The 12,222-nt window shown below is 47.6% G+C and overlaps 1 protein-coding gene across 2 annotated transcripts; it reads right to left on the reverse strand.

The window, feature by feature from the left end:
* Positions 1–11,946, reverse strand: Cops8 (COP9 signalosome subunit 8). Of its 2 annotated transcripts, none has more exons than XM_050163080.1 (8): positions 11,664–11,946; positions 8,743–8,813; positions 7,996–8,044; positions 6,893–7,025; positions 3,117–3,224; positions 2,196–2,258; positions 1,629–1,676; positions 1–921 (listed from the first exon to the last, which is right to left on the reverse strand). In XM_050163080.1, coding segments are annotated over exons 2-8 (483 nt in total). In that variant the 5' UTR covers positions 8,745–8,813; positions 11,664–11,946; the 3' UTR covers positions 1–841. The 2 variants fall into 2 exon arrangements, with proteins under 2 accessions (XP_050019037.1, XP_050019036.1); XM_050163079.1 differs by lacking the exon at positions 11,664–11,946 and adding an exon at positions 9,586–9,752.
* Positions 11,947–12,222: the final 276 nt, after the last annotated feature.

Here is a 12,222-nt window from a genome sequence, read left to right on the forward strand (position 1 = left end):
TTTAAGAATTCAATTAAATATTTATTGAACAAATGCAGAATAAATGAACCAGGGCTGTTTTAATCTGAAGATACATTAACCACCTCAAATCTTCAAGGGCTGTCATACAGGAACAAAAATGGATGCACTCAGCATTTCTACAGGATGGGAGACACAGGAAGGCTGCAGGGGCCTCCCCGGCTCTGGAGCTTCCTTCAGCACACAGCGCACTCCATGCCTTTCCCTTCTTCTGAAAGGAGACATCAGAACTTAGAGTTCACGCGAACACATCAGCTGCATTCTAACTGTGCACGGTCCACCTCATGCAATGGATGCTTGCGCATACTGGGAAAAACTGTAGCACTGACAAGCCCCTCACCAGGAGACAGTCTCTGCACTCCTCAGCGATTTCTGACCCTACAGCAGTGATTCCTTGTTCTGGGGTGGGAAGAAAGCACATTCTCCAGAGTGTGAGAGATAATGAGGGTTGGTCACTGCCTGGGGACAATCCTCCACAAACCCCAAGCACATCAATCCAGCCGGAGGCCAATGGTATGCAGGAGTGTGGTGTGGTCCACAGCACCCTCTCTGCTCCCTGCAGCAGGGCAGCTTGTGTTCAGAGTCCAGTCGCTGACAGAAACTAGCTGCATAATACTGATGGCTCCAACCTAAGTGATCAATACAGATGAGAACATTCAGCAGTGTCTGAGGAGGAAACTGTTCAATCCGCTTCATCTTCTATGTGCATTTTATCACACCCAAAGGACACCGAGGTGCTCGCCCTGTTCAGTAAACTTGGAATAAAACTCCATGTCTGTTTGCCAGTGACAGGGGCTGAAGGTGAATCTTGAACTCAGATCTATCAGTTTTCCAGAAAAGCCACGTAGTCGGTCAGCCTGGCGAGCTGCTGCTCGTTGGGGATTGGTGGAACTGGGGCAGGCTCTACAAAATAACAAGGGAAGCACAATTGAAGTTAGTCAGTGGTGTGACCGAGCACCTGACCTGCCATCAGCCTGTGGAGGACTTTAATAAGGTAACTGTATGAGTGCTACCTGATCTTAGACAAAAACCATGCCTGTCAGAGGCTTGGAAGGTTTTGGAGAACAGGCAAGCTGTCTCCATTTTTACCAGCCTGGTTTCTCAAAGAACATGAACACGCCTCAGAATAACTGCATTTGCTGCAGCAGGCTATGTGAAGACTCAAACATGTCTAGCGTGCAGCATCTCTCTCGGACCACAGCGCTACCTGGACAGGTACCCACCTGTGTGTGAGACACGAGGTGAAGAACAACTCTAAGTGCATCTCATGTGCCTGGCCCAAGCAGAACACTGCACTGTCAACAGCTAGAGCAGCACAAGGACGAGGATCCAACCTCAGGATTTACACGCTAACAATGAATTTGGCACGCCAGGCTGTGGAGCCTTCTGCATACACTCCAGAACCCCAAGAGACCCTAGCATGATGGCAGGTAGTTCCATGTCTAGGCTAGCAGATATCACCACTCTGGCACAGCTACGGGGAAGCCTACAGTTTCCTTCTTGTAGCCACGTGTGTCACTACACATTTGCAGAATTTAATCTCTAATCATTACAGAAAATACATTAGCAAACAATGAAACACTTAACAATGTCCATTTGAAAACACGTACCTGATAAGGGAATAAACCTGTTAAAGGAAACATCCAGGGCTCCTGAGGCTAAACAGAAGAAGAAAAAGACAGTTACAGACAGCAACAGAAGTCACGTCAGGACTGTGATGCTCACCCCCACTACAAACACTTGCTTCTCAAATGGGGTGTAACTGTGCTCCACTTAAAACACTTTGCTTCCATCTTCCTTAAGATCTACAACTTTGGGGTTGAGGACTGACATTTGTCTAAACAATAAGCCCCCAGGGCAGCTGAGGAAGTAGGGCTGCTGCAGGACTATGATGAGGTAGCTCTAAAGACTTGGCAGAAAAGAACACTCCTGTACTCAGGAGGAAAAGGCAGTACAGGAAAGAACAACCCCCTCCCTTCCACCGCCCCGCCCCGAGGGTGAGATGAAGGGCAGGTATGGGGGTGGGAACAGTAGGGTCAGGGCAGGGCCTGACCTGAAAGGAAAGCTAGAACAACTAATCTAAAGTCAGTCAAAGTCAGTCATAGAACAGGAGTCTCAAGCAGGTGACCTTCCACGTCATCTGCTCTGATGTCACTTGTCTCTGAGGATTCACCTACCTGGCTTCCTGGGAAGAACCATTCTTGTGGCAGAGTCGGCTTGCCATCCTTGTTCCAATACACCTGAAAGTGCAGAGTTCACACACAGATGGGAGAAGGGCACAAGTCCCAGCAGGACCCACACCTGCCCCCTGTCACTGCACTAAGGGCCATACTCAGGTGCTGTGTATTTACTAGAAAGGTTACCACGGGGATTGGATAAACTTATTTTTGAAATATCCTGAAAATTCAGAAAGCCCCACTTTACTCTTTAGGGTATAATCACTGACAACTTTGGTCTTCTGCAGTAGTCACCTAATTAGTCTAATTCCAAATAGACCAACAGTTGTATTCTGCCCCTCGCAGCATTCTATAGTAGTAATGACTAATCGTGCAGGTGTGTGAGGATCCTGAATTTAACGCCAACACCAAAACCAACTGCCCATAAAATAAAATACAGCCACCCACACCACAACTTCCAGCACCCACTGTCCTGTGAGCCTGAAGCTGTTCTAGGCTCTGGAAATTAAAGAATAAATGACACTTGATGGCCTCGCATTTTAGTTGGAGAATCAAGACTACCAATCACTGTAAAACAAAGTAACCAAGTACATGCAGTTGCAACAAGTACCTGGGCGTGGCCAAGGAACCGGAGAAGTGACTAAAATGGAATGTGAGACAGAACTGTCTTTTTGAGCACGAAAGGGTAAACCTGGACAATCTGGTCAGATGAGAAGAGCTTTCTTAAGTAGTTGTGCAAATGTCTACACAGACGCCACAGGGACACTCCTGAGCTTGGTTACAGGTGCTACATGGAGGTGATTAAAAAAAACCCACCACCTAAATCCCAAAAATCATTCTCCTCGACTCCCAGAGGAGGAACAGAGAACCTATGCTTTGTGTGATTTCTGTTCCCTGTAGGGAAGCAGCAAGTCCAAGTACCTTTCACAGCTTCCTCCACAGGGAGGCCGACAAAGGCAGCGAAGTCATCTGCGATTATGGAGGTGTACGCCTGTGAGACCAGGGCGAAAGCACGTCTCCTCGTTGCATCTGTCATGGAGGGGGACGGTCAGCAGCAGGAACCAAGGGAACAGGACTTTTAAACACAGCTCTGTCCCATAGTTTTTATTTACAGGCAAGACTAGACCCACCCAAGCAGACACGGCAGCCAGAAGGTATGAGGGACCCATACTTTGAGTGAACACATACATTCCTCACATTACATTGGACACAAGCTAGAGGTGGAAAACAACATCCACAAGACCCCAGTCTTAAGAAAGCAAACATTTACCAATTTAGGGCACAAACATTTTCAGTTTCCCTTGCTCTCTATTTCACTTGCAAACACTAGCAGAACGGCTGAGATACAGCGGCCCCTCTCAGGAGGGTCTCCAACACAGGATTCCTCTGGTGCAGAAGCACAAGCCTTATCCCCACACCTGTCCCTAACCTCCAAGTGTGTCTCAAGTCAGGATCCTGAACCCCATGCCTGAAGGTCTGACTCTCAAGGGAGAGTGCTGCCAGGCCCCAGCACAAGATGTTCCTGGAAACAGCCTTCTGCATTTCCCGTGCTCACACACCTACATTAAGAAAACTCCAGAATGAGACAAATGCCCCACCCAACCCAGCCAGTCTTGCTGTCCAGTGCCCTTTTGGTAATACCAAGGCTCCTCCAGAAGGCTGCCAACCTACTTAATAAATATCCACAGTTGAGGCAACTGGACATAATGCAGGTCCCTTCAGGCACCTTGTGCTCCAACTAGTCCCCTGGTCCAGACTAATTTTCACAGTCCACACCTGGCTCTGGGCCCTGGTGTTTAAGGTCTGACAACACCTATTGCAGTGCTCCTGTGAGCACGGGCTTGCTGACAGTACAACTGGAACCAAAATGGGGTTATGCCCTCAGCCATGGGATTTCTCACAGGTCTGAAAAACTGCAGATACAATGGACCTGGAAATGGCTCAGTGGGTAAAGGCACTTGCTACCCAAGCCTGGAGACCTGAGTATGTGTGTTGCACCCCGCCCACCCCCCACCCATGTAAAGGTGGAAGGAGAGAAGCCTCTGACCACTAAATGCACACTAAATGCATACCATAGTATACAGAGTCTCCCCAAAACAACACACCGATGCTAAGCTGCACTCCTTCCTTTCCCACTAAGCCTAATGCTACCATTCCTCCTCTGCTGTCTTTACACTTACATCCTGCTTGAGTCTACCACCTCCAGTAGACTTCTAGAATGTCTTAGAGGTGCAGAAATTTCCCTATGAAGAAGACAGACATTCAGGGGGGAAGAATTAAGGCAGTAATGGCAGGAATATACATGCAGAAAGAAATGTGTACCATAACCCTCTCCCAGCATTTAAAATCACTGTCTATAGCTCAAGTGTTCTAGCCAGACTTTAGAGTGGGAATAGACAGGAGCCGATGAGAATGGAAAAGGAGAGAAGCAGGTGTGTGAAGAGGCAGAGGAGGGCTAACAAGAATGGAGAGCATACAGAGAGGCAGGAGAAAGCCGACAATGGATGCAGATATGCAGGCTCTGCATCCTAGATCAGCAGCCACATGCTTGCTCCCCAACTAGCCCTGCTGACATCCCTCCACAGCTCTGGAATCAATCATCTCTAGAGTCCAGTAAGACTGGCCCTTCATCCCCCCCTCAGGCTTTGGTGAGAGTGACAGCTATGAACAACTACCCCCTCGGTATTTAGCCAGCCTTTCTGGCTTTCCGGTAACAAACAGCTCTCCCACCAAGCTCTTCAGCCGAGACATCTCTAGTTTCCTCATGGAACTGAGTTGTTCGGACAGAACTGAAGGTGCTATGGCTTGAGGACTCTGTCCCCACCGGTCTGTGTCTGAGCTCCTGGTCCTCAGCTAGTGGGCGCTGTAGGGAAGTCGTGGGACCATAACAGGTGAAGCTGTGGTTGCTCTTGTCTAGAAAACCAATTTATAATACACCAAAGAGCAAAACATCAAACTCTGTAGCAATTCCAATCTGTTTTGAGCCTGTCCTCACCAGGCTGGCATTTTACAGAGAAAAGAATGGGACAAACTATTTGGGGAGCTGGGGATTTGTTAAATCCCAAGAAAAATCTTCATTGATAGAACAGTGTCTCAGTGTTTACAAGTTAACTCTCCAATTTTGTCTCCTAACAAGGAAATGAAGCTCAACAGGCAGATGAGCCAAAATGAAAACTCAAAAGTCTGGCCCCAGAGATCCAACTCCAGCATGCTCCACTAGATGGAATGGGTGTCTGTGGGCTGGAAGCAACTCTTAATTTCACAGAGAATCCAATGTGAGGGAGTACTAGAAAGAATAAACTCCACACAACACTCACTGGATGAGTAGGGAGCCCTTACCCAAGTCTTGCCTATGAATTTGCAGCCCGACACCTGAAAAAGGCAGCCTGTACTTACAAGGCTGAACCCAGTCCTGTCAATCAACCCTCCAATGGCTCCTCCCAGGGATGTTTCCACTACACTCAGACAGCCCCGCTACACTCAGGTGACGTCACCCCACACTCCTTCCCCTGCCCACGTCTACCCTGAAATTCAGCTCATAGTTACTGAAAGTAGCTATTTCCTGCTCTGTTTACACAGCTCTGTGTTGTGCTGATCCAGGTACTACTGCAGAGGGCTGACTGGTGCAGCTCCCCGGCAATCCTAACTCTCTGCTCCCTGGTACACCCACGTCCGTACCCTGATGAGGAACTTCACACCAACAGAGAGAACACACTGAAGGCAGGCAGTGACTACAGAGCTGAGGTGACAGGAGAGATCACTGTATGAATGTGTGTAACGGGGCTGGAAAGACAGCTCAGCAGCTAAGAGTCTGTATATGTTCCGCTCTTCCAAGACCGGAGTCTGGTTCCCAGCTTCCATGCTGCGTGGCTCAGAAATGCCAGGAAGCCGACCTCCAGAGGAGCCAATGCTGCTGGCCAACAAGAATGCAACATGCACACGGACATGCACCTACCCAAGCCAATAAAAGGAACAGGAAAGAGTGACCCAGAAAGACTGGAAGCACATGCAGGGGAGTGTGAGACAGGAGGGAGGCGGGACAGAGATGGTGTGTGTCAGTGCCACATCATGCCGGGCCTCTACCCTTTCAAAGCAACCAAAACTGAGCCCCTAGTCTCTGAGATTATTCATTCCTAAGATGTATACAGGGGACACAACAGCTATTAAAGGCCAGGGTTAACCAAGTCCAAAGTCTATGTATTTGAAAATACAAACTTAAAAACTCTTGACCCACGGATACCATCAACTTGTAGATTATTGCCTAGTTTCATCTTATAGCAAAGAAGCCTTTCACCAGGTCACATGTGTGGTTCATACCAGTAACACAAGGAGTAAAGGACAGAATGAGCTATACAGCGAGGACCCTGTCTGAGCCTTCCTGTCCCTACAAAGATATGATGGAGAGAAGAGATGGCTAATGGAGTAACTACAATGTGGAACCAGTAGTGACACCCTCGGCTCCCGCCATGCTCCCCAGAAAACCCCAGTAAGGAAATGAAGAATCAACTAGCATAGATCTAGAGCAAGCCTGAAAAACACCAACAAATCAGAACTGTCTACTTCTAAAGTGCACACGGACACAGCACAACACTACACATCCAAGGACTCCAAGGGCTGGACACAGCACAGGACTACAGCTCTAAGGGATCCAAGGCAGGCTTAGTGCGACGTGACTTTGAACCACAAAGAAACCCTACCTCTAAGGGCTTCCATGATTGGTTGCACAGTCTCCGACCACTGGTGGGCGTTGATGGTGGTATAGATCCCGGGGAAATCTCTCTGCCAGATTCGCTGTCCTACTGACCAAATTCCCCCAAGTTCAGAATTTGCCTGCAATAAATATTGTTGCCTTTGAAGGAATTCACTCTGAAATTATAATGACTGGATTGTCAAACAAAATTTCAGAAACGACACAAAATTTGTTAGCTATATCATTAAAACACACACTACTGGTTTTAGGAGACACAATTACTTTTCTAAGAGTTGTGTCCAACCTGCAGACCATAGGTATGAGCTGTGAAATCTTTCTCTTTTTGTAACTTGCGTGTCCAGTTTCAGACTATGAACTTTGCAAGTGACACAATGGTTTTGCAACATCCAAAGGTTGGATCTGACTGATTCTAAAATGTTATGAGCAGTAATGTCAATAATTTATATACTTAACATTTTTATACAACGATTATAAAGCATGAGAAAGTAAAAACGTGTTTTGGGGATCAACTATCTTAAGAACTCCTATTTAAACTGAAGATGCTGGCATTTACTCAGCTAGGACAAACTACTAGGAAGCTGATTAGCGAGGCTATGTCAAGCACAGAGCCTGTGTGCAGAGGTCCATTCATACCATCTGCTCTCCTGCCTCTGGTTTCACTCTTAACAAATACAAGTTCAGGGAAAGGAAGGACAGTGAAACAAAGTCTTCATTCTACTTGGCAAGAAACTTTTCTCAGATTATTGCATTAATCTCTCATCCCAAGTAAGAAATTGAATTAACAAAGTATCTTAATGCAGTGACTTTCCATGTAAACCACGCCAGTTCCCAAACAGCTGTCATTACAGGACCAAGTTGTCTACTGAAGTCTCCAGCCTTTCATTCTCCACCCACACAGAGGCAGGTCTAGGAAGCCTCATCAGCACATGAACAGACTCCTGAGCCCTGTCAGAGAAAGCTGGAGGGCTGTAACTTTAGCATTCTAACAACAGCTTCTGTAATGAGTAAGGGAAAGGAAAGACTGGAGGCTGTCATTTAGGGCCATGCCACTATCTTTAAATCAACAGGGACACACTGTGGAGTACTTACAGACTTTATAGCAGGTGGAATCCTCTTCCAAAGATATCTTGCATTATTCCTAATTTACAGAGATCAATTAAGAACAAGTCATCTTAGTCAATTCATGGGTTAATCAAGAGGTGAGAATTAGCCAATAAGAGGCTGAAACTAATGGGCCAGGCACTGTTTAAATGAATACAATTTGTGTGTTGTTACTTCGGGTATAAAGCTAGCCGTGCGGGAGCCGGACGGAAAGCAGGCCTGCTCGCTTCCTCACTACACTGAAAAACTCGGTTTAGTGTCTGTAAAAATATGACAAAGGGTTTGGAGCCACAGGGGCCCTCTATTCTCTAGCACCGTCCTGCTTCTGACCCAAGAAGACTAATTAAAAACAAACCTAATGCCTCCTGCCTTTCCCAGTGATCCCCTGGGTCACGGTTTCTCGGTGTACCCTTGGCTGTCCTGGAACTCACTCTGTGAATCAGGATGGCCTTGAACTCAGAGATCCAACTGCCTCTGCCTCCCAAGTGCTGGGATTTAAGATGCGTGCCTTCAGACAAAAGAGGACAGGTCAATGGCTCCTGACACTAGTCTTTCCTCAAGAACCTGCCACGGTTTTTAGATGTATGTAAAACACACACAACAAGAAACTCTAACTTAATGATTATTACGACTGAACGGGAAACAGTTATGACGGAACTATGATAAAAGACACCCACGGGCTATGTATACTTTCGCCTAATCTCGTGGAAGCTGCTGCTCTTTCTTACTACTTACATGTCATTCTGGAGCAAATACAAAGCCAGAAGCTGGCCGTACACTGGTGGTGTGGCAATTCCTCCAGGAGCCTACAGGGACCAAAAGAGGAGAAAAACCTCACTTCCTAATACACTTTCAGAAAAGGAAAAAAATCAGATGTAAAAAGTAAGCCCCTTTTCCAGTACTACTACAGATGCAGAAAAATCTTAGGAAAGTATCACGGATTAGAATCTGAGGAGAGAGTTTAGATCTGTTGTCGGCTGTCAACTACCTCCAGTGGGGTACAGTTTCTTTACATACACACAAACATTTAAGTGGCATCACCTCGGAAGGACTCAAACTTAAAAAAAAAAAAACCTCACAATTTCCTACAGAAATATTTCTAAAAGGTTCTTAAAGCACTGTGTTTCGGCCCACTATGGGAAAAAAAAAAAGGCTATACAAGTAAGCTAAAAAAAAAACCAACGGGTAGCTAGAGAGGACTTAATCCATTCTTTCCTTAATCCATTCGGCAAAGGTCTATTAAGCGCGCATCAACATGCTGCTGCCGTCTCTTTTAGTCGGGGAGGCTTTTTTCCCTATTTCTTTTGTTGTTTTGATTTTACGTAGCCCAGGCTGGCTTCCAATTCACCGGTAATCCTCCTGCCTCCGCCTCACGTTTGCCCCATGAGATTCCTATGGCACCGCTCCTAGCCTGGTTAGTGAACTTTTTATCGTAACATTACAAAGAAGCGTCTCCCGACTACGGTCAGGAACCGCGGCGTGATGAATGGGGGGGGGGGATCTTCTCCCAGCAGGCCGCGGCCGGGCCCGTTGCCCTGGAAACGGCGCCCACCCGCCCGCCCCACTCTGCCGCGCTACCTCAAGCTCCTGGTTCTCGCACTGATCCAGCAGCTTTCTGAAACTGAAGGCGCTGTCCGCCATCACCGCCACTGGCATCTTCCCAGCCGCTCTCGCCGCCACCGCCCCGCCAGACCAAAGCACAAGTTGGCCCTCGGGGCGTCGCGCCCGCGATGACGTAAAAGCTGGTGTCGCTTAGTACGCACGCGCGAGCGTGCAGTCGCTTCCTGAGCGACGCAGAGGCGGAGAGAACGAGGCGGCGAGCGCTCTGGCCCACAGTCTCGGTGCTCTGGAGGACCCGCACCAGGTCCTCCAGAGAGAACCGGCATTCTGAGCCGAACCTCTCCAGTTGGGAGGGGCTGGCTGCGACTCAGGGTCTTCTGCTCTTGAGAGCGGAAATGCATCTTTCATAGGCACTGTTGCAGTGAGAGAATAGGAAAACCGTTGGAGCTCCATGTGTCTTGAGAACGCGGAACTGTACTTATGTAAGCTAAAGGTGTTACAAGCCGAGGAAATTCCGAAGCTGAAACTCTTCTTGGCTTGGGCCATGTACACACCGTTCTTTTAACAATGCACTTGGCAGCCTGAGACCCTCACCTCCACCTATTATGCTCACACACACCCTTTTCTGGAAAACCACCTAGTAACTGTCAGCAACCCAGGACCCCTGTGCACACCCGTGGGGAACTGCAGGCGCATCCTCTTCAAATAATGGGATAACTTTCTCCTCCTCCAACTGACCATCGAACAGATTGTATTCAACAATACTCCAGTTATGTTCGGGATGAGGACAGGAGGTCTGACCTGGCCTGAACTGGTTTTTAGGTGCCTGCCCCATAAGGCATACTGTGTTTTCTAAGTGAACTTTCTGGGAGAGTTTCCTATTTACTATCTTATGCCTATGCATACTTGTGAGTGCCTATGATTAAAATCAAATACATTATAGGAAGGGGCATGCACAGTAGGAAAAGGGATAACGCAGCTAAAATCTGTCAGTCAAAGCAGAGTACAATGCCCCTTAACCATCAAACTCCTCTTGAAGTCCATAAAAGCCACAAACAGTAACTGGGGCCCTGGCCTAGAGTCTGCTGGCTGATGCGGCCACTGTCGTTCTGACAACATGTTTCTGCAGCATTGCAATGCTATTTGCAAATCTGTGTGCCTGAGGATTCAGTTCTATGCATGAAAAGTAAACACCCAGCCCAGACCCTGATCACCAAAAACAGTACCCCCAGAATTCTCTACAGTTCCCTGAACATAGTAAGCCATGCCATGAGCATCAACGACTGCCCCTTTGCTGTCTCCCCAGGCCTAATTGGCAGCACTGGAAATTGGACCACAGCCTCAAGCATGGTAGTTCTACCATTGAGTTGTACCCCTAGATCTCCTTTTACTTATGGGGGGGGTGGGCAAGGTCTTACTAAGTTGCCCAGGCTGGCCTTGAACATGTGGAAGAATCTCCGAGCCTAACTCTCACTTCTCTCTCTACCTGTCTTCTCATCAGCCTTCCCTGTCTCAGTAGACTCCAGCACGGCATTGCCTCCTGTGTGCTCTCATGCACACACACTGTATGTGAGTGAAGTCTCTCTAGCCTGGGCCACTGGTGGGCCTGAACTTTGGTGGTCTCATGATAGGCAAGCACTCTTGATGTGGGATTTCCCTCTGTATGCTGTGATTACTTCTAATGAATAAAGAAACTGCCTTGGACTTATAGCAGGGCAAAACTTAGCTAGGCGGGGAAAACTAAACTGAATGCTGGAAGAAAGAAGGGCAGAGTCAGAGAGAAGCCAAGGAGCCACCAGAAAAGACGCTGGGAACTTTAGCTGATAAGCCCACATGGCGATATACAGATTAATAGACATGGATTAAATTAATATGTAAGAGTTAGCCAATAAGAAGTTAGAGCGAATGGACCAAGCAGTGATTTATTAAGCAGTTTCTGTGTGATTATTTCAGGTCTAAGCTAGATGGGAGGCCGGGAACCAACAAGCGACCTCCAACACACTCTTCCTTGCCCTACGAATTTTCTTTGAAGCATAAACCATATCTTTTTTGTTCTTCTGCTCAAACTCGTGTGAACAAAAGGATCCAGTACTTACCAGAAGCTCCACCTTATAGACTGCCGGACTGATTAGCGCCCCAGCGACTGTGGAGAGGTCGGAAGGTTGCAGGCTCAGAGTGTAATTACACTCTATCTTGGGCTGTCTTCACTTCCCTTGATAGCTATTCCTTGCCCGCTTGTGTCTGACCTAACAGCCCTCTAACGGTCAAGTGAAACCTTTGGAACTATATTAACTTCATGGGCTACTGGCTCCTCAGAACTGTGAACGCCCTGCTCACTCAATTATGCCAGGACTCGCTTCCCTGTGGTCATTTGGAGGTCCGCTGATCCTGCACCATTGTGTTCCCAGGAAGGTTTACATTTGAGCTCTGGCAGGAAAGTGAGGTCAAATTAGCATATAAAAGAAAGGATGCTGGAAAGTCCCTTCCCACCAAGATTGACAGACACCAGAGTCTGAGCGAAAGGAATGCGTGTACTCTGTAGATGCACCAGTCTCCGGTCAGTGCACACTGAGCTTTTGATCCTTCTCCAGCTCTGCCACAACTCTCAGAAGTACATCTTTGCCTTACTAAACTCTCTTCTTCTGTTCCTACCCA

This window comes from Alexandromys fortis, unplaced genomic scaffold, assembly GCF_014885135.2.
Source record: "Alexandromys fortis isolate MF-2015 unplaced genomic scaffold, M_Fortis_MF-2015_v1.1 scaffold_139, whole genome shotgun sequence".
Lineage (NCBI taxonomy): Eukaryota > Metazoa > Chordata > Mammalia > Rodentia > Cricetidae > Alexandromys > Alexandromys fortis.